At 30.1% G+C, this 23,797-nt stretch overlaps 1 protein-coding gene across 1 annotated transcript; it reads left to right on the top strand.

Annotated features, from left to right (window-relative positions):
• Positions 1–19,361: 19,361 nt before the first annotated feature.
• LOC122856428 lies at positions 19,362–20,632 on the top strand. Its single transcript, XM_044158096.1, has 2 exons — positions 19,362–19,977; positions 20,559–20,632. The coding sequence occupies exons 1-2, from the start codon at positions 19,362–19,364 to the stop codon at positions 20,630–20,632; spliced, it is 690 nt and encodes a 229-aa protein (XP_044014031.1).
• Positions 20,633–23,797: the final 3,165 nt, after the last annotated feature.

Below are 23,797 nucleotides of genomic sequence, written 5' to 3' on the forward strand. Positions count from 1 at the left end.
CTGAAATACCGACTGGAGATTCTTGGAAGTATTTCAGATCGCATCGGGATTCAACTTGGTATAAATTAGGGTCACTAAAAGCTCTATATATTACTATCATCAATAAACATTATCATTTCTCAATTATTTTATCAATGTTATTCCAACAGTAGCTAGAACTTTATCAACTAGTTGATTGGTGAATAATTTTTGTCACACTATGATCTGCAATACGGACTGGGGATTCGTAGAAGTATTTCAGATCGCATCGAGATTTAACTTTGTATAAATTAGGGGCACTAAAAGCAAACAATAGCTACAAATTCAATAACTAGTTGATTGGTGAATAATTTCTGTCACACTATGATCTGAAATACTGACTGGGAATTCGTGGAAGTATTTCAGATCGCATCGAGAGATAACTTTGTATAAATTAGGGGCACTAAAAGCTCTAGATATTACTATCATCAATAAATATTATTATTTTATAATTAACTTGGTAAAAAGTACAGACACTGAAAGCTAATACACTATGTATCAATAATATTCTTATAAAATACTGTTATTTATGTATTATGTATTATTATTGTATATGTATTATTTCAACAATGATTACAAATACTGACAATTGAAGAGTTCAAAATTCGTTGATTGGTTTTATTCTTTAATAAAATATGGCAACTTCGTAGTAGCACACACACAACAATAAAATATAAAGCAATATCCAAACGTTTTACCGCAATATTTTGAGGCAGTGTTCAGCGTTGGATAGTTTGACGATAATGTCTGACAATGTCATACGTTTAATACTGCCTTGCAGTATCGCAGATCGCAGCAAAGATTCAAAAATATTGGCAAAACAATCCTGCGCAATAACCAGCGTACGCAACTACAGTTGTGCTTGCCAATGTTAATTTGTTAACTAATGTACTTACAATCTTTAACATAAGTCGTTTCATACAACTATTATTTTGATTAGTAATAATAATGAGAGGCCCTAGAAATCACAGGAACCGATAAAAAACAAGGTATGGTGCGCGCAGCATCGCTACGCCATTTTTAAACTCTCGCTGCCATATGACATACTGCTAATCAGATAGAGCAGGATGACCAACCAATATTCTCGGGCGAATTTATCAGATACAGGACGCCAACTTGGTAAAAACTTCAAATATCGACAAAATCGACAGAAATTTATTTTTTACAAAAAAACGGGAGGCCGGTTTATCATATATTTATATCTTTTTAAATAAGGCACCGAAAAATCTGATAATAGGCTTATTTGAAAGAGGAACCTCGATTTATATAGTCAAACTGTTGTTATTTTTTTTTTCGATTCGTCAATCAAAAGATATGGACTTGACTATAAATCAATGACGTCACACACACGAACTTAAAAGACATATATCCCTGACAGTCTCTCGTTTTTGAACAACTTTAACGAGAGACCCTACCGGGTCTCATGATAAAAGATATATAATAAAAGATATATATACGACCAATGGCTGAAAAAAATATGTGACTGACCTGTTAATTTCTTTGGCTACATTAATTGCTCAGAAATTAACAGGTAAAACACACCGCTTCCTCAGCTATTCGCCAGCAGTAATAACTTTCAATTGAGCCTAATACAATGTTTCTATCTTCAGTATCCTGAAAGTTATAGCATTTTTAATCAATTTTTTAACAATTTTAAAAAATTAGGTAATAAATAACTCAACGTAGAATTGGATTGAAAACTTCGTAATCGGCTCTTATTTTGCGTCTCAAAAAACTCTATCGCCCGCATTGTGGGTTTTTTCTGCTATCTCCAATATTTTTTGAGAAAAAAAAAAAATAAACATAAAAATTTATTTTTGAATAATTTTATTATCAATAAACCATAAAATTATTTAAAAACCATAATTCTATTATATCTGAAAAATAAAAATAACTATGGCCCTAGCCGGAGTATTGAAAATTTTTAATTTTCAACGGGTATCGCGGGCAACACGCCCCCACAAACGTTTCCAGGTCTTTTTTCCATTATAATTTGTATTAATTTTATTTATATTTTTCAGGCTGTAACATGTGAGATTACGAGGCTGAAATTGACTCAATATTCAGAAATATCGAAAGCTAAAGTCATCCAAAGTTGATGTATCGGGAAAATATTAAAAGATATCATCCCGACAAAAATCCTGAAGATAAAAGCAACTCAAAAAACTCAGTATTTCATGAATATATATACATAAAATAAAAAGTATACATAAAATAGTAATAGAAGTGTTCGGCTGACTAGTTGTTCAATAAATAAATATTTATATAAAATTATATTCTGTGTTAAGTTTTTTAATTAGAATTTCATTTACATAGAACCTTAATATTATAACTAATCAACAAATTTCTATCATAATCGTTAATGACTGAATGAACATAATAGTTCACTCGGAATGAGAGCGAATAAGACAACTAGTCAAAAATATATTAATGCAACGAGAGATCTTTTAATTACTATTTATTAGAATTATTAAAGGAGTTTCACTTCCCTGTGCGTACAATAACACACATCTTTTTTTTTTTATAACGTAAATTGGTGTCGATTATGTCCAAATAATTTGAAAATAACCCGTGTTTCAGTTTTGCCGTAATTCGTGATAAATTGTCATTTTTACGAATTTTCTATGACAATACTTATTTTTGGAATAGATTTGATTAAAAATATGTATCCATAATCAAGAGGCACGGTAGTGCCTCGCGTCAAGTATGAGAAAATAAAAGAAAGTGGGGAAACGAGATAACTACCGTGCCTAATATACACGACATAGAGCTGACCCTAACCCTCCAATTCCTTGGGAATTTATTTTAAAATATGATTGATCAGATAAAAATATTTTGTCTTTTGATCATCCTATTAAATCAATATCAAACTTTTTATCAAAAAAAAAAATCATATTTTTTAGTTGTATACTTTTTTTTAAACTTTAAAATCAATTTCAGAAATTGCGTTTTTCTTGATATTTCCTTAAAAACTCAGGGCACTCTGACAAACATTAAAAACCAAAATTAAATCAAAGCATTATGGCTTCCAAGTCCAGAGCAATTCGCTAACCTTATAAAATAAAATTGAGCAATAATAGTAGAATGGTGTGAGAGAACCTTTATTTATATCAGTACAGTACAGTATTCAATATCGCAGCGATGGTGCGTGCGCCATATGAAGTTGGGATATAGGCGCGAATCCTGCTCATCAGGTGTGCTAATGTACTAATATACAACATACACATGCTTGCTGATAAACGTAACCTTTTGTTTATACATCCTTTTGTCTTTATCGTGCCTTTGTTTCTTGTGCCTTTTGGAATATATTATTTGATTGATGTGAAAAATATTCTGTCTTCTGATCATCTTATAAATTAATTGAAACTTTTTAATAAAAATAAAAACAGATTTTTAAGATGTATACTTTTTTTTTTTAACTTCAAAATCATTTTCAGAAATTGCGTTTTTCTTGAAGATTATTTAAAACCTTACTGCACTTTGACAAACATTATAAAACCAAATCAGATCAAAGCAATATGGTTTCCAAGTCCAGAGCAATTTGGCAACATTATAAAAATAAAATTGTGCAAGGTAATAGTAGATGGTGTGGGAAAACTTTATATTTACTTCAGTATCCAATATCGCATCGATGGCGCAAATTAAATAATGATACTTTAAGCTATGTTCCCAAGTCACATGTTATTGTTTATTTTTCTTTCCATCAAATTTAATGAGTTTTTTTTTTACATCATATGTAAACAAAAATATAAAATATTTTTATTTACGAAAGGATTTATTTTCGAATATCTAAATCAGCTGCCAGAAGCATCGGTCTATAGAACTGCAAATCCGTGGTGTCTCTTAGTGACTGCAGAACAAGCTTAACACCACCAAGCATGTTTTAAAATCACGGATTCGCGATAAATTTAGTAAATTCAGTTACTTTTTGGTGATTTTTATAGCCGCCATGCTTACAAGCGGGAATTTTAGCTTGTCGTGAGTTCGCACTCTAAAATTGATGTCAAGTGTTGGTTATTTGATTGTAGAAAACCTTTGATTTTCGAAAAAAAAACTGTTTTTGAAATAATTTCATGTTAAATAAAGTGTATTTTATATTTTGTTATTTTTGGCTTATTAATATTATTTTATTATTGTTTTATCAATTATCGATATTTTATATATTTTTTCATTGTTGTCAAGTGTATTAAATTTTAGAGCGGTGTGTTCACACGCGAGTTTTTGCTGCAATGCTTTATGCTTCATGAATGAGTGCCCTCACCGGTAAGTTTTCTCGCTCACTGACGAATCAAGTCTCCGCTCGGTCTCTACGACTTCAGAGCCCTATGGTGTTATTCATTTTTCATTAGCAATGTACAATTGTAGCTACGAACAAAAGTATTGAGAAAAATGTGAATCGTGTTCATATGCAAATGTTTCCTTGTCAAACGAATTTATGATGAATCTTTTAATACCAAACAAAAATAACACATTCACTTCACAAGAAGTTATTGATCAATCACTATCATTGTGGCACGAAGGAGTTGGTACATGTGTCGATTGTTTTAGATCAACGAATATTCTAAGAAAGATTGAAGTCCTCAAAATTAATGATATCATTGTTTTAAGTCTACTCTACATCAATAAATTTTAGTGATGCCGCGATATGACGATATGACGATACGATACGATATGGAGGTGACGATATCCGATACGATATGGGGTTTCATATCGTATCGTCAAACTCGATACGATACGATATGGTCAAGACGATATATCCGATATATCGTCCATATCGACGATATGACATTAATTTTTTCATAATATTTAAAAAACTTTATTAAAAATTATAAATTTAAATTATAAAATAAAATAAATTCAAAGAACTAAACGGAGGATTTTTTTTCACTCTTTTTAAAGAAAAAAAAAACCATTTCATTAAAAAAAACAACACTTTGCCTATAATTAAAAAAAAATATACAAATCTAGAATAGTTTAAAAATTAATATTAAGAGGTCTTGAATGTAAAACAACCCAATAACTCATGTCGAAAGGTTAAAGAAAAAAAAAATGAGACATTGACGGGAGAGTTTATTCAAGAAAATGACCTCCAAAAAACCGTTAGAAAAAAAATAAAAATCATCTGTATCTGCAACATTTCAGAGTTTTATTTGTTGACAAAATAATTTTTCAAGGAAAAAAAAAACAGAAACCGTGTTTAAACAGCAGGGTATTCACAACTACAGTATACAAAAATATATGAAAAAAAAATAAGACAGCATTGTTTGGAAATATTTTAATGGGCCTTCCTGCCGGAAAACCAATTTGCACGCCTTGACCCTGAGACTCCACCGAAGTTTCTCAATTCTACTCTTTGAAAACTTTGTATTTCCTCGAAAATATATTGATCATCATTAAAAACATTTTTAAAAATCCAGATGTCGAAGTATACACATGGTAAAAGTAACAAAAAAAAATACATAACCAAGTAGAAAAAATATATTTACTGGAAATATAAATTAAATCTGATTATCTGAAGGACTTACAGTTTTGGACTTACTAAAATTGAATTAAGAAAAAATTTAGAAAAGATTTAGAAGATATAAAATAAATTTATTTTATATTTCCAATAAATATATTTTTTTTTCTACTTGGGTATACAGGTGGTTCTGTACTAAGAAAAAAATCATATAAAATTTCGAGAAAGTACAACAAAAACTGAATTTTTTTATACAATATCGTCGATATGACGATACGATACGATATGGAGACGATATGACCACTTGACGATACGATACGAGACGATGTGGGTGGGTTCTACGTATAAAGTTAGTTATTTTGTCAGTTATTTCCGCAAGAATACTAGCTGGACAAAAATTGTTAATTTGTTCGTTGCTAGCAAAAACTGGCGAAGTAATGCGAAAAATGCTTACATATTTTTTTTTAGAACGAACAAAGATTAATACGGATGGTACCAAGTTATTTTATATACTTTTTAATATTATGGTTTTTTCTATCGAATGATTGAAGGACTTTACAAAAAGATGTGATATCCCACGTAGAAAAATTATATCTGAAATATATCTCAATTATATCTCAATTATATCTCAATTTCGACAGATATGGAGGAGATATAAGAAAGATATCGAATATATCTAAATAATATATATTATATATTATTTTTATATTCCTGGTAGAAAAAATTATTCAATTATTCAATTTAACATTTTTTTTAAATAATCAATTCAACATTTATTTAAACATTAAAAAAATGTTGAATTTAATGTTCAAACAAATGTCTAAATTTTTGTTTAAATAAATGTTGAATTTATTGTTTAAAAAAATGTTAAATTTATTGTTTAAAAAAATATTGAATTTAAATATATTTATAGTATATATATATTTTATATCTCTTTTTTATATTCTGCAGATCTATGCTATATATATTGCATATCTTTTTTATATAGATTGTGATATATATATCCAAATAGAAAAACATATAAAATCGGTTATTATAAAATCTAAAAAAAAATTTATAAAATATATATATATTCCATATTTTTTCGTTAGTTTATAATTTCGTTATTTATATTTTCCGACTTTACATGTATATATGAATAATTTTTTCTACCAGGAATATAAAAATAATATATAATATATATTATTTAGATATATTCGATATCTTTTTTATATCTCCTCCATATCTGTCGAAATTGAGATATAATTGAGATATATTTCAGATATAATTTTTCTACGTGGGATCTAAACAAAAAAAGAAACACAGTTTTTTTTTACAAAAAGGAGCGTCAAGTATTCGAAATCACCACTTATTATGTGATTATAGTAATTTTATTTTATATCGATATTTATTAATTTTTTAGATACAAAAAAATATAATACCAAAATAAGTCAAGAAGGAAATATTTAACGCATATAATTAAGTCTTAATCTTTGACAAAATTCTATACTTGACCCCGTCCGGAGTAGAAGGAGGCTCTTCTGGGCACCCTCAGGAATGCGGCTACCCCCCCCCCCCTCGTGTGTGTTGTGCATGGGCCTATAGTACAGGGCCCGGAGTAAAATAATAAGGGTGCGAGTGAGAGGTATGTGTGTGGGGGTGCGTATAGGTTGCATCGGTTGTATAGTATAGGAATAGGTTGAATGAATAAGGGCGCGTAGTAAAATAAAAATGCATGGGTGACGTCACTGGGGCAAAGTACATATAGAGCATAGGCCAAGCGTCGTATAGAAATAGAATAAGAATAGAGCATAGGCACGCGTAGTATGGGCATAGAATAAGGAAACCGTACAGGTGTAAAGTTTTGTTAGTTTATTTTTTTTGTGTATAGTTTTGAAATACAGGTGTTTAGTTTTATAGTAGGGAAAAAAAAGAATAGAGTTTTAAGAAAACATAGATAAAAGTAGTTTTTTTAATATAGTTTTTCAGTTTTAGTTTTTAGTATAGTTTTCGGAAAATGTAATAATAAAGGAGTTTTTTTAATATAGTTTTTCGAGTTTAGTTTTTCTTTCGTTTTCAAATCGTATAAGGGTCCGTCTGTAGAATAGAAAAAATCATCTCGCTGTTAATTTAGTTTACGAACGACATAAATTTTTCTGAAGTTTAAAATGTTTCTTTTGTTAATTTATTTTTACGAGTCACATGTTTTTCGGATTTCCTTCTGAAAAAGGTAAATTTTTATTTTAAGATGTTGCATAGGATTTTTTTTATGAACTGATTCTCACAATTTTTTTTGAAGTTTAAAATGTTTCCTTTGTTATTTTATTTTTATGACTCGCATGTTTTTCAGATTTCCTTTTAAAAAAGGTAAGTTTTTATTTTAAGATGTTGTATAGGATTTTTTATGAACTGATTTTCACAAATTTTGTTTTGAAGTTTAAAATGTTTCTTTTGTTATTTTATTTTTACGAGTGGCATGTTTTTCAGATTTCCGTGCCGAGGGTTAATTTTTTTTCGATAGATTTTTTCTAAAATTTCGAAATGTTCCTGCTGTTTATTATCTAATTTTACGAGCGACTTGCAGAGAGTATTTCCAGATTTTTGTACGTGGAAAAGAGTCATAAAAACAGTGGGTTATTTTTTGTATTTAAGTAAGTTTTACCGACAAATTTCTAAAAATTTAAAGATACACCTGTTATTTTTTTTTTTGCTTGTTTTTGATTTTCTGATTTTCTATTGGCAACATCTTAGCGAAAATGGACCTATTAGAAAAGATAAGTATTTATGGAGGTAAGAAAATGGGCCTGACTAAAATTATTTTGACTATCATCCCTGAAAATTTTCACGACAAGTGTCAGTTGTGTTTTCCGGGTGTACTCAGTCACATCTTAACTAATAAAATGGAAAATGAAACGCGTACTTGAAACCAACGAAGTTGACTTTAGTTGTAAAAAAAAAAAAGTAGAAGATAGCAGAGAAAAAAAATGGGTACATGATATAGGGGAAAGCGGGGCAAAATGGAACGGCGGGGCAAAATGGAACACCCAAAAAAATATTTTGACTCATATTTTTTTTCATTTTTTCGTCACTCTTCGATTAAAATAGCCGGAAGAAAATAGATGCAATAAAAAAAAAATTTTTTTGAAAAATTTTTGAGCATTTTTTTTAAGAACAAAGAAAATTATTTTTTATATGTTTTTTTTTGTTCGTCGAGAAAAATGGTGACAAATTAATTTAAAAGCAATTGTTCGTAATTATACATGAAGAGAAATAAAAAAAAATTAATTTTTGTGATTAATATCACATTTTATTAAACAACAATAAATAAATTTATAATAATAATTTTTTTTTTTAATTTTTAAAAATTATTTATGTTTTTTTTATTAATAAGTGAGAAAAACTAATCGGAAAATACTATTGTCATACATCGATTTATATTTTTTCCTTAAGTGTTCCATTTTGCCCCGCTTTCCCCTATATAAATACCCTGAACTGTTAAGTGAACTCAAAAATTTGAAGCGCACTGTGATTGCCCGAAGCCATTGTGTCTCATCGTTTTTTAAAAGTTTTCCTAGAAAAGATAGGGAACTTGAAGATTTTATTCGGGATAATAATTACTTGGCAATTACTGATATAAAAGAAATAAAAGATTATCTAGAACTACAACTACAGTCTGAAAATATTAAACAACGAGTTCAAAATAAATATATTGCAAGAAGTGAAAAAAGTTCCATACAGTGTGAAGAAGATGTGTTAAAGGATTTTGAAACGGCTGACGATGATGATATGATGTTTTTCGGTAAATAAATTTTCAATGATACTTTTTTCTTAACTAATAAATAAAATAAATTTTTAATACTTTTTTTTTTTTTAACAAATAAAGAAAATAAATTTTTAATATTTTTCTTGACAAATAAATTTTCAATAAATAAATTTTTAATACTTTTCTTGACAAATAAATAAAATAAATTTTCTCTTGTTTTTATAGACATTGAAATACCAGTTGACGAAACTGTGATGAATAATGAAATTCCAGTTCATGAGGCTGTACTGGAAAATGATAACGAAACACCTGTAGATGTCTCATTAGTCGATAATGAAAAACTGACAGATGTGACATTAGTCAATAAAGTGTTTGAAACAGCCGCAACTATGTTTGCAAATGCACAATTAGAAGAAAAAAATGAACCGCTTGATGAGGACTTGCTTAAGGTTTTCGAAGGTAAAAAAAAATATTTTTGTTTATAAGATTTTTACGCGTTATAGAATGTAATAAGATAATAATAATGATAATTTTTATGTTACAGATCTAGAACAAAATGGTTTTGAAGAAGAATTGTATTTAAAAATTAAAAAAAAACCTGCAATTACCTCTGTAGAAATATTACCGCCAATTAAACATATTACCATGAATTCTCGAAAAATAACTAAAAAACAAAAAGGTAAATATTTGTAGTAAAAATAATAATAATAATCATAATAATAATAGTAATAATAATAAAACTGATATTATTTTTTACAGAGGTCGATAACGATCAAAACAGTGAAAAACATAGTCCTGAATTAGTCAGTGAGGTCATGAAACTTGGTGAAAAAATAATTACGATGGTTGAAAATCAAAAAGGTACATATTTTATAAAATAAATGAAAAAATTTAATAATAATAATAATAATAATAATATAATATTTTTTTTTATAGACGGGGATAAAGATAAAGATGAGAAACAGAGGCCAGTATCACCACCTGCAATGCATAAGTCCGGGAAACACGGGCAAAAAATAATAACAGTAGATGATGACAATGAAGAAGAAGGTAAATATTTTATAAAATAAATAAATAAAAATTTTTTTATAACATAATAATGATAATCATATTTTTTTGTATGCTAGATGAAGTGGTTATATTGAGCCAAGCGTCAACGTCTTCGTCATTATCCGGTTCATCATCATCGTCATCTTCATTATCCGGCTCATCATCATCTGGGTCGTCATCATCATCCGGGTCGTCATCATCATCGGGGTCATCATCGTCATCGGCTTCGTCTTCAGACCCACCCACCATTATGAACGAGAATAATGTTGCTGAGGAATATGACACCGAAAACCAATATCGACCTAAAGCAGGGCCTTCAAAGCCACGTGTCGAGAAACAAATAAATGAGTCTGTAGATATTACAGATTTCTGCGTTGACTGTGCAGGGTATCAATGCCCAAAAAAGCAGCAACACCGCATCATCAGTTTTGTAAAGGCTGTCATGAAAAATGGCAGATGGGTGAGCAACCGCAGTACCCACAACCATCGCCTGTAGAAATACCAAACACAATTATTGAAAAACGAGATCAATTAATAAATCAAAGAATAACATGTTCGCAAAACGAAATACGTGACCTCAGAGAATCATTGAGTAACGTAAAATGCGATCTCTGTGGTGGAGAACCAATTCTGAATGAATTTGGTCATTGTGAACACTGTGCACAATTACTAGATTATAATAATTAAGCCATTTGTAAAAAAATAAATTGTTTTTATGTCTTTTTCACAGGTATTATTCTATCGAAGAAATATAATGAAAAAATAAATAAATAAATAAATTGTTTTTATATCTTTTTTTACAGGTATTATTGTATTGAAAAAATATAAAGAAAAATAAATAAATAAATAAAAATTAAGTATACCTTTTTCCTTTTGTCTTCTTTTTACAGATATATTTGTTATTATTAAAAATTTTTCAGGTTACACCATATTTTTTGTTTCCTTTTTACAGGTATCAAATATAATTTTGTTTAGAAAAAAAAAAAAAAAAATTCGTTATTTCTCTTGCTATATTTTTTCACACCAGAGGGCCAGAACAATTTTCAATTTTGTCGGGTAAAATATTTTACGAAACAGGTAAATTTAGAAGAAATCAGTTTTGGTGTGACCACTGCAGTGTGAAGATCTTTTTTTCAAGTTGTTGCTAGAAAAATGGAGCGTGTTTTAGATGATGTTGAAGTTGAAATTGACGACAGTGTAAAGTGTGAGTTTTTTATTGATAGTCTACTCGACGGTAGTTTAACGAACAATATTATAGAACCACGGTTACAACAAGAGCATTTGGATCAACATTTACGTGTATCTCCTGAATCTGAAGTTCCACAACAACCTGTTTTAGATGATGTTAAAGTTGACGATAATTTTATCGATAGGGACAAAATAAATCGAATCATGCAATCGCCATTACAACAACATCATTTAAGTGAAATTTTACAAACAGATGGTGGTAGTGATAATAATTTTCAGCGCATAGATATTGTTGATGAAACACAGACATTTGTGCCAAAATATAATTTGAATAAACATTTGATAAATTTTAAAGTCAAAAAATATCTCAAAATACTGTAGTTGAAACATGGATTGAAGAAGCATTTGCAAAGGTATACAAGCTGATCAAAAATTACTCAAATAATGCGCGTGATAGAGTTATCCTCCGTTTCAAAACCCCTTCTATGAACTCGGAGGCACATACTCACTTGACAACCGCCAATAATTTTACATTTGAACGTTCATGGGAGATTGTAAGTAGCATTTGTCAAAGTAATGATCCAGTACATGATAACGATCTATTTACTATTGACTTGGTTGTATTGAAATCAACGACTGGTGGTAGTGTGCCCCGCCAATTATCATTTGGGAATGTGATTTTAAAAGAATGTGTCAAAACAACGTAGATTTAAAGAATTTCTTGAAAACAATTGATAATAATTTTTATAAAGAAGCAATATTGCCTCTTAATGCTTTATTTGGTGGACGAACTGAAAATTTTTGTGTCTCACATACTGTTACTGGTTCTCAAAAGATATACTACGTGGACGTCACGTCGCTTTATCCTAGTGTCTTGAAGAAAAATATTTACCCGCTAGGCCACCCTAAAGTTTTTGTTCTGGATGATATACGTGAGCTTTGTCCAGATAATAACATAAGTAATGTGATAGGATTAATTAAATGTCGAGTTTTGCCACCGGCCGATTCATATATACCAGTATTGCCGATGAGGTGTCATAAAAAATTTTTTTTTCCACTTTGTAACGCATGTACATTAACTTTAAATCAAGAAAATTGTACTCATAATGAATCAGAACGAGCACTTATTGGTACTTGGGTATCTGAGGAGTTGAAAGTAGCGATTAAGAAAGGGTATAAAATTTTACAAATAAAAGAAATATGGCATTGGGATAAAACAACTCAATATGACCCGAAAACTAGAACTGGTGGTCTATTTACAGGTTATATAAATAAATTTTTAAAAATAAAACAAGAAGCTAGCGGATGGCCTGTAGAGTGCGTTGATGATGCATCAAAACAAGCATACATAGATAACTATAGTAAAATAGAGGGAATTGATTTAGATCCTACGGAAATTAAAAAAAATCCTGGTTTACGTCAAGTTAGTAAAAATAACTTGAATTCACTTTGGGGTATGCTAGCTATGGATAATATTTCGGATATGTACAGTATTATTCAAAATATTCAAGATTTTAATAAAATTATTGAAAATGTCAATTATTGAACTGCCATTGCGCATGTGTGCATCAATTACTATTCAGTCATTAATCTCACATAATTAATTAAAAAAATCGTGAATAAAAAATTTTTACAGTATTCAGTTTTTGGTGATAAGTTTATTTATCAGAATAATTAATTTTTCTTTCTGTAATTATACATTAATGTGTCTTGAATATTGAATTAAGCTTCTAACCTAGAATTCTGGGTCTGTCATCGTGTTTTCAAGATAAATTAAACATCTATCTAATGCCATTGACACGTCATATGAGTTGTCTTACAGCTGATAGATCATTGAATAAAAGACACTCTATCTTGGAGACTTCGCCAATATCATACTGCAGAATTTGTCTTGGTGATTTTATTGCTGCTGGTCCAAATAAAGACACTTTGAATAGTACATTCATAATCAGATCTACTTGTGGTCATTCATATCATATTGAGTGTTTACAGAACAGTCTGTCCAGCTCAGGCATTGTCAAGGATGAATCTATTACTCTAAAAAAAATCAATAAAATTCTTTTGAGTTACTGTCCAAGGTGTGCTGAAAAGAATATGCTTTCTACATCACCATTATCTTCATCATCAGCAACAACTCCAACATTGGCTTTTTCAACAATTGTTACGTCTTGTGCCACATTCACGTCAGCTACTTCATCATCAACTACAAGTCTAACACAAGCAAATAATTCTGTTGTCATGTCATCGTTAATTGCAATTTCACAAGCATCACCAATTTCATTGGATTCATCAAATGCTGATGCTACTTCTTATTCAACAAATGAGGTGTTACTGTCTAATATTCATAATAATGAATTTGATAATAATGCAGCTGTTAACGTAGATCATTCTCCTGTCAATGTTATTGATTCTCTTCAGTCAAATTCATCAATTATTGATAATTCAATTCAGGGTAAGCTTGACAGTATTTTATCTTGGTGCAATAACATATCAACAAGACAAGATAATCATTTTTCAAACCAGCAAAAATCTAACTTGAAGCAACAAAATTTCAATGAGTCTATGTCAATGACATTTAAAGCAATTGAGCAAAACTTTAAGATTACAGATTCTAAAATTGTATCTTTGGAAAATCAAATTTCTGAAATAAACAAAAATATTTCAAGGTTGCAAATAGAAATTAAAGAGTCAAGCAACTCTTCACAGAACTCATCAAACATTCAGAGCAATTTTTTGAATGAAGTTGTTATGTTTGGATTGCCAGAGGTTGTCAATGTGAATCTTCAAGATATTGTAAAGACAATTTGTAACTTGATTAATTTCGATTTTTCATCAATAACAAGTATTAGCAGATTGGGACGTACTTCTTCAGCTACTCGTCCTATTAGACTAATGTTTACAAATACTCAGTTGCGTGAGTCATTTATCACTTTTTTTAAGAAAAAAGGCAAATTAACAGGATCAAGTTTAAATATTCAGTCTTTACATTATTCAGTATCACCATTACTTGTTTATCGTCGTTCACCTAATCACCTACTTGAACTTCGTCGAGATATTCTTCAGCGTTTGTCTTTTGTTAAGCCAAAAGATGTCTGGATCAGTTACAACAAAGTCAATGTTCGCCTTAAAACTGGCTCACCAATTGCCTTAAAAGATAGAAATGATGTTTATCTTTTACCAATGCCACAACAGTCATATACTTTGAATAATCAAAGTTATACGAATCATAACTCACGTAATCATAATAATTTAAGAAATTGACAAATAGATAATCATCAAGTCTCCAATTTAAAACAAGCATCTAACAATAATTTAACACATATTTCTAATGTAAATAATTCGAACAATTCTCCGTTAATTTGTCACTTCAATGCACAGTCATTGCTGGCTCATATTGATGGAATTAAATATTATTTTTCAAGTAAAAGTTTTGATGTAATTGCTATAAGTGAAACTTGGTTACACTCAGATATACTTGATGCTCAAGTTATACTACCTGGATATAACATATTTAGAAATGACAGATCAACAAATAAAAGAGGAGGTGGTGTTGCATTGTATATTAAAGACTTTTATAAAATAAAAAACTTGAATTATTCTGAGCAAAATGCTGACAATCTTGTTGAATATCTTTCATTGACAATTTCTGATTATTCTATCAACGATTTAATTATTTGTGTTGCTTATAGGCCACACAAAAATATCTCTTTTTGCAACTTAGAAAATTATTTGGCATCAACTGTAACATCATCATCAGATATTGTTTTACTTGGTGATCTTAATGCCAATATTTTATCAAATGATTCAGACCAATGTGATTTAATTAGTTTCACAACGGCTTTGAATCTTTATTAAGTACTTTTTTCATCAACACATCACACAAGCACTTCTAATACATGGCTAGATGTTTGCTTCGTGTCAAATCATACCAATATTATCCACTCTGATCAGTCATTTGAGCCATTTTCATCTCATCATGATCTGATATTTATTGAATATTCTTCTTATTTAGCAGATGAAAAATTGAATGACAAAAATAAAGTATTTATTTCAAGAGATTGGGGTGTTTGTGCACCAGATGTATGAATTAATTCATTCAACGTATTCAGCTGGGACTTGTATGCTTATTGTCATAACATTAATAATTTAGTAGATACATTTACATCGAGAATTAAAAGAACAGTTGATAATTGATTCTTTAATTCCCATAAAAATGTGTTATGTTAAAACTAAAAAAAAACCAGGAATTACATATGAAGTCTGTCAATTAATAAAAAAAAGAAAGAATTTGTTTAAAAAATACAAAAAGACTAAATCTGCGCAATACTTTAAAGACTACTGTAAGCTACGTAATTTCATTAAATGTAAAATAAGAGACAATCGTAAAAAGATTATTGAAAAGTGTTATCATGAAAACAAAAATTCAAGAAAATTTTGGGTTGAAATTGATAATATTGGTTTAACAAGACGGTCAAATTTGTCTCTGAGATATAAAATACCATCAAGTTTTACATCAGAAAATCTTAATGATTATTTTGTCAATGTTGCTCAAAATTCACTCACAGGGAACCTAAACATGGTTAACCAAAGATGGTCGAATTTTACAGAAAGATTAAGTGGAAATAACTTTCAATTTACATCTGTAAAAATATCAGCACTGAAAAAGTTTATTAATTCATTATCATCTTCGTCATTTGGATCAGATGGAATTTCAATTAAGCACTTGTTATCTTTTGGTAGTTACCTACTTCCATATATTGTCAACATATTCAACTACTCACTAATTACTCCACAATTTCCTGCACAATGGAAAATTACAAAGATTTTACCACTTGCTAAAGTGAAAAATCCATCATGTAATAAAGACATAAGACCAATAGCTATTCTTCCACTTCTCTCAAAATTACTTGAGAAATGTGTACACGAACAAATTATAACTCACATGAATAAAGTTGGAATTCTTGACAGGCGTCAATGTGGTTTTAAAAAGCATCATGGTACGTTGACTGCACTTACCTACCTTCTTGATTTTGTCAGAAAAAGCATCGAGCATGATAAAATTACAATTGCAGTTTTCTTTGACTTTAGCAAAGCTTTTGATTTAGTTGATCATTTGATTTTGTGTAATGGATTATCACACTATGGTTACAATGATTGTGTTGTTAATTGGTTTAGGTCTTACCTATCAAAAAGGCAGCAATATGTATCTTTGCATGAAGTGGACTCTTCATTAAAATATATCTCAAAAGGTGTGCCACAAGGTACTTGTGTACTTGGGCCACTCCTTTATTCAATTTATATAAAAGATATTAAGTCTGCTTTAACTTATTGTGATCATCTACTTTATGCTGATGATCTTGTCATTTTTATAAATACCTCTGTCAATGAGATACATGATGCAATAAATAAAATCAACAATGATTTGTCATCAATCAATAATTGGATTAATGCAAAAAAATTAAAGTTAAATTCTATAAAAACTAGTGGAATTTTTCTTGGTACAAAAATTAATTTAACAAAATTAAAAAAAAAATGAGATAATGATTCCAACAACTGTAACGTGACATGTTATTTTCTCACTCAATTCTCAGACTTTACCTACAGGCTCGGATCAACTTATTTTTCAGACAAAGGGGGGACAGTAAATTTTATTCTACGACGCTAAGATAAACCAAAAACGTCACTAAAACTATCGGGATTTTATTCTACGTCGCTAAAATCACCAAAAACGACAATTAAAATATGCCAGTTGCTTTATTCTACGCCGCTAAAACAACAAAACGACCTTAAAACTAACCAAATAACCAAATACCAAATACCAAATAACCAAATAGCAACAAATAACCTAATAACACACAATAACCAAATAATCCAAATAACGCACAATAATCCAAAGAATCCAAATAACGCACAATAATCCAAAGAATCCAAATAACGCACAATAATCCAAAGATGTTGATCCGGACCTGCAATAGTAAATCTTAAAATTAAGTTGAGGAGTTTGCCTGGGTCGCTTAGTATGCTGGTTTGTGGAGAGAGGGACGGGTAAAGAATATTAAAATTACGTCACTGAAATAATAAAACAATGGGAAAATAAATCACTCAACAAAACGATAATTAATGTACTCAAAATTAACCAAGTTTATTTAATAATTAAATACGTAAACCTATCTAATATCCAAATACAACACAATAAAAGATTGACCAAGTACGCTTACTAACAAAGGGAGATAAAAAAGAACCACACATTACTAACAATGACCAAGGTAAAGGGGAATCTTAGGATGGATGACTCCTGCTCCTAGACCTTGGTGGAAGGGATGGCTCCACTTCCTAAGGCTATGGAATGGATGACTCCAATTCCAAGGGGGCAAGGGAGGGGTTGTCCGAGGTTCTGGGATGGCTCACCAGAGAACCTGGACTCACTGCGGCTGTAGGCAAGGAAAAATGTGTGTTGTGTGTGCTGTGCCACAGCTTAAATAGCTGTGATTCTACCCTTTCCAATTTTATTCCCACTATGACTGATATGGACCAATCTCAATGAAGTTACTCAAATTGACCAGTCAAAATCATAGTAGGGCACACGGTGGGAATGGTAGTACTAGAGGGAATATTATTAGTGTACAAACCGGTTATTCCCCTTGTTCCGGGTCGAACCACATGTCTGTCGGTCCCAGACTGACCGGATTTTTATTCTTTTTATTTTTTTTAAACAAAATACAATAAGTTGATAAGTTTTAAACATTACTCTGTTTTTTATGGCTAGATCGCAAGATCATACAATTTCAAATAACATATGACTAACAACTTTGGTTTATATTTTTTCTAAAATATTTTAAACAACGATTTAATTTATGTACTTTTTAATAGCTTTTTACAAACTCTAATATTCCCACACATGGTCAACTCATGCATAGATTTTTTGAGTAAAAATCACGTAACAAATAAAACCATAAGCTCAAGTTTCTCTTTGGTACTATTATAACATATTTTTTAAAAACATTATTTGTCAAGAATTAGAGAAAATCTCACATCTGTCAAACAACTGCACTAACGTATTTTCGATACACAGAATGATCGTAAAATTGACAATAAAAAGGTAAATTTATAACTTTTTTAAATAAACTAAATTCATGAAAACGTCTTGGACTTTCCGGTCGTAAAATCTATATTTTTTGTTTATACATGGTATTTTTATGTCACCCTTTGGACCACACAAGGCCCAATTTCATGTCAAAAAATCCCACCACCTACGCCTAGTTTTTTACCCTCTCTTGAACTAATTTTTGACCAATTAAAACTAATTTTAACTAAGTACACACCCATTTTTTGGACTTAACAATTTTCAACAAACTGAGAAATCAGTTGCTCTTCAACACTCGTTTACGTAACATCTCTAATTCATATTGATTCGCGTACAACGGAATTTTTTTATACTTACAATATAAAATAGTAGTGTCTGTCCATGACAACACTTTTTAGAGTCAACTCAATAAACAATATATAATACAATTAATTATAATTTTAGTGAAATAATAAAGTGAATATTAATAGAATTTAAGCCACAGTGTTTGGATTTATTTAAAGTGTTATTCCTATTATTTCAAGTTACAACCTATCCTCCACATCCTTTGATAGCCCTGTATAAAACATAAGGCCTTACAACCCTTGTGAAATTATCGTGGTATATTTGGATACGTGGTGCGATACATTTTTTGGTCCTTCGAGCCGGATTCACCAAGTGAATATTTACCAGTGACTTTAGTGAAGGTACAATAAAATAAGAGTCACAGTTACTCAAACAATTTTACTAAAATGGCACAGCCTAACTCTGATTCTCAAGCAGAATTACTCAAAAAGCTTTACCGACAAAGAGGTTGAATAAAAAAAAAGATTACTGAGCTTATGAAAAAGATAAAGATTATACAAGAAAATTTAACTACAAGTGATGTAGATGAACTACAAGTAACACTTGAAAACGTCACAGCACGCTATAGTTTATTTGGAGATATACAAGATCAACTAGAAGAACTTGATGAAGAGAAAGAAGCCCCCGAAAGGGAGCCAATCGAGAAAAATTATTCTACTGTTGTTGCTCAAACACGGAAAATAATCCGCAAACTTCAAGGCAATATGAATAATACAAGTGATACAAATAGTGAAAGTGGTAGTTATCGTGCAAATAATAATTTTTATCCGACAAATATACCAATACCGTCAATACAAATACCAAAATTTGATGGTACACCAGAGAAATGGGCAGCATTTTTTAGTGTTTTTAAAAATACAATTGATGTCAATCAATCTCTGCCAAAGGCACTCAAACTTTATCATTTAACAAGTGTCCTTACTGACAAGGCTTGGTCACTTATTGGTCATCTAGAAATAAATGATGCCAATTATGACCATGCATTATCTATTTTAGTAGATAAATACGAGCATACTCGTCGATTGGCTCGCCGACATTGGTCAAAATTAAAAGATTATCCTCATCTTAAAAAGGATACTCCAGCAGCAATCGGTGAGTTAGTTGACACTTTTAGACAACACTTAGGAGCTCTAAAAAATCTAAAGTTTATGATTCATGCTTGGGATTTTCCCTTGACAGATCTCATTCTGTCTAAATTAAATAATAATACAATTTGTCATTGGGAAATGACTACCCGATCAGCAAAGAAACGTTATGAAATTAATTTTTAATACGTTTTTTCCGAAACGTTTCTTAAAAAGGTATTTAAAATGTTTATAAAACGTATCAGAGGTTTTTGATTTACTGAAACTAAAAAAAAACGTTTCTATAGTCTTTTTCAGAAATCAATCTGAAATGTTTCAAAAATAACGTTATAAATACATATCAAGTGAATAGATTTAGAAATGTTTCTGTACAAACGTTTCGAAAATGCTTTATAAACGTTTTTAATCTATCAATCTTATTATAAATATAAACTAGTACCTGAAGTGCGTGTCTAATATGTTTTCAAAAAAGTCTTTCTCGAACGTTACGAGTTTAACATTTTATATATGTTTTCATAAAACGATTGAAAAATCATTCTGTGCATCGTAATAACAAATTATATTTTAGACGTTAAAAAAAAATTTCAGGATTACATGTTGTATTGCGTTTCTTTGAAAGTAATAAAAAAGCTATTGAACAGAGATTTTTAAGATGTTTTTGAAATGTGAAAAATATATGTATTGAATACATTGGAACCAAATGGTATTTGATATGTTACATAAAATATGTATGAAAAACGTTATGTACGTAACAATCCAAAACGTTTTTATAAAATTATAAAAAAATATATTTAATGTGCTTACTAAATAGGCTTTAAAAACGTTGAAATATATATGTGTTATAAACAATGCAGGCAAACACATTGAAAACGAATTTTAATTACTTGAAAAATTCAAAAAGCAAAAAAATTTATGATAGGCTGGTGGTTTATTTTTTCATTCAAATTATTTAATGTTTAGTGATTTTCGCAATTGAACCTCATTTTTTCCCGTACAATTACTCAAACTCGGAGAACAAAAAAACCGTAGTATATTAAATATACTAGCCATTAAATAAAGTCATAAAATAAAAACAAAAAAGTTATTCTTCTATTATTTTTCTACTCATTCATTTATTATTGAATTGTTCATAACAATAAATTATCTTATCTATAGCCATGATATTTTTTTCCAACTCTCAACTGAACTAAAAGGTCATCTATAGAAAGACGTCGAAGCCTAAATAGTCTTCAGCTTAAAGACCAGGGTCTTTCATCTCAGGTAGTTTACGTTTTTCCTTTTTGTCTTTCTTCACTATCGTGCATAAAAAGAACCCTGTGGAGAAAGTTTGATCGTTTGAATTAATTTTATTTCCGATATAATGTATAACTATGTATGATATAGGAGATATGCATTTAATAATGAAACAGTAAATTTTCACATAAATTAAATTTTTCATTTTAAAATTCGGACATAAATTAATTTGTAAAACCCGGAATTCTGGGAACGGAAACGGCTTTTTTTTCCTTTTTCAATGCCCTGCCAATTTTTGGAAATAAAAATAAAAGGTATTGAACAAAAAAGGAGGGGATACAGCTTTCATTCCAGTTGAAGCAAATGTGAGCTGACCTTTTTAGTCTAAGGTTCGCACTAAACAAGTTCTCTATTCACTATAGACTGCAGTGTAATATTTTATAGTTAAAATTAAATATCTAATTATATCATTTCCAATATTGATATTTGTATCTCTTTAACACTAACTTTTGTATTAATTATTATAACACTGTTAACTATGTCACTGCCAATCCGAGTGAGATCATGGAAAAGATCACAAAAGTATGCATTTATTAAAAAAACTATTGAGCAAGAATTTAAGAGTTTCGTAAGTGAATCCTCCAGTTCTAGTGATAACATTATTAGTGATGAGATTAGTGACAATAATGAAATTAGTAATGAAAATCATCTTGATATTAGTCAGGATTTAAATTATAATAACAAGGCTTGCAGTGTGATCGAGCTTAGTAATTCTAGTTGCGAAGATTCGATGAATGATTTTTGCAGTGATACAGACTTGTTGGATGACACATGTGAATATACTGAAAAAAATCATATTCCGCCTCCTGTAAGCACACCTGAAGTTACTATCTCTGACGTATTGAAAACATATGCTATTCAATGTAACGTTCCTCGCAGCAACTTGCGAGTGCTCATGAATTTATTGCAGCCAATTCACAATGAATTACCAAAAGATCCGAGAACAATACTTAAAGGACCAACTAAAGTCTTAGTTGAGCCAATGGGTAAAGGCCATTATTATTATTTTGGTATAGTTTCAATGGTTCGACACCGAATGAATTATGAAAGTGACATTCCTAGCCTACTTATTCTACATTTTAATATTGACGGAATACCACTCAAAAAAAGTTCAAACATTCAATTATGGCCCATTCTTTGCAGGATTGAGGGTATTAAAAATCCTCATCCGTTCATGTGCGCAGTATATGTGGCCCAGATAAAGCTAATATTAATGAATTTTTAAAGACTTTGTACCCGAGCTTAATGAAATGACGGATAAGAAATAACAATTAATGGGAGAGCCGTAGTTATCGAAATAGGGAATTTTATTTGTGACTGTCCGGCTCGTGCATACGTTAAATGTATAATAGGCCATACAGGTAAAAACGGTTGTGACCGTTGTATACAAGAAGGTGTGTGGAAAGGTTGTATGACGTTTCCAAAAGTCGATGCTGACTTGAGAAATGATGCTGATTTTTTAACATACACTAATCATTGGAAAGAAAAAAGCCCCCTGCTGGATGCCAAGATTAAAATGATTTCTCAGTTTCCACAGGATATTATGCATTTGATATGGCTGGGCGTTGCTAGAAAACTTGTACGATATTTTACAAAGTCGGTGAAACAGTTATGCAAATCTACTTGCGGAAAAACTTGTCAAAGAATTTGTAGAAGAGTGTCACAAAAATTTCGCTTATCTGCACTGCAGATTAATTTGATTAACGATCAACTGAAATCATTCACAAAATATTGGCCAAATGATTTTAGTAGAAAACCAGGTGACTTAAAAGAAAGTGATGGGTGGAAAGCTACTCAGTCTCGTTCATTTGTGTTATACACAGCACCTATAATCTTGAAAAAATATTTAAAAAAATCGACGTACAATATATTTATGCTTTTACATATAGCTGCAACTATTCTTGTACGACCTGAATTATGTATCAAGTACAATAATGTTGCTGATGATTTATTACGGAAATTCGTCCAAAGATCCGCCTCACACTTTGGTCCTCAATTTATATCATATAATGTACATAGTCTGATTCATATTGCTGGTGACGTGAAAAAAAACGGTCCAGCAGAATCATTTTCTGCTTTTATCTTTGAAAACGAACTGGGAATCATTAAGGAGAAAATAAGAGCATCATACAAACCGTTGCAACAACTAGTTAACCGCACTATAGAGTCAATGAACAGTTTTGAGCGTGACAGCTCTCTTGAAGATAAAAAAACTGGGCCCATCACGACATCTATACACTATCATGGTCCAACTTGTGAAGTTTCTGGTTCTCAATATCATCGACTTCAATGGAAAAATACAGTATTATCACATGACAGCAAGAACAACTCAGTTTTGCTTTTAAACTCGATGGTCATCGTCATCAGCAACTTTGTTCAATCACAAGAAGAAATATGGGTAATTGGGAAACGATTTCAGAAATACACTGATGTGTATGATAAGCCATATCGTTCATCAAAATTTGGTATTTACTGTGTTAGTCATCTGTCCCCTCGTCCAGTTAAATATAAACTAAGCGACGTACTTGACAAAG

This window comes from Aphidius gifuensis, linkage group LG5 (genome assembly GCF_014905175.1).
Source record: "Aphidius gifuensis isolate YNYX2018 linkage group LG5, ASM1490517v1, whole genome shotgun sequence".
Lineage (NCBI taxonomy): Eukaryota > Metazoa > Arthropoda > Insecta > Hymenoptera > Braconidae > Aphidius > Aphidius gifuensis.

Excerpts from the sequence above, each read along its gene's own strand:
- LOC122856428 (XM_044158096.1), top strand. The coding sequence starts at position 19,362 with ATGAAAAAGATAAAGATTATACAAGAAAATTTAACTACAAGTGATGTA. Across the intron at positions 19,978-20,558 it reads GGATACTCCAGCAGCAATCG|GATTACATGTTGTATTGCGT; the intron begins GTGAGTTAGTTG and ends AAAAAATTTCAG.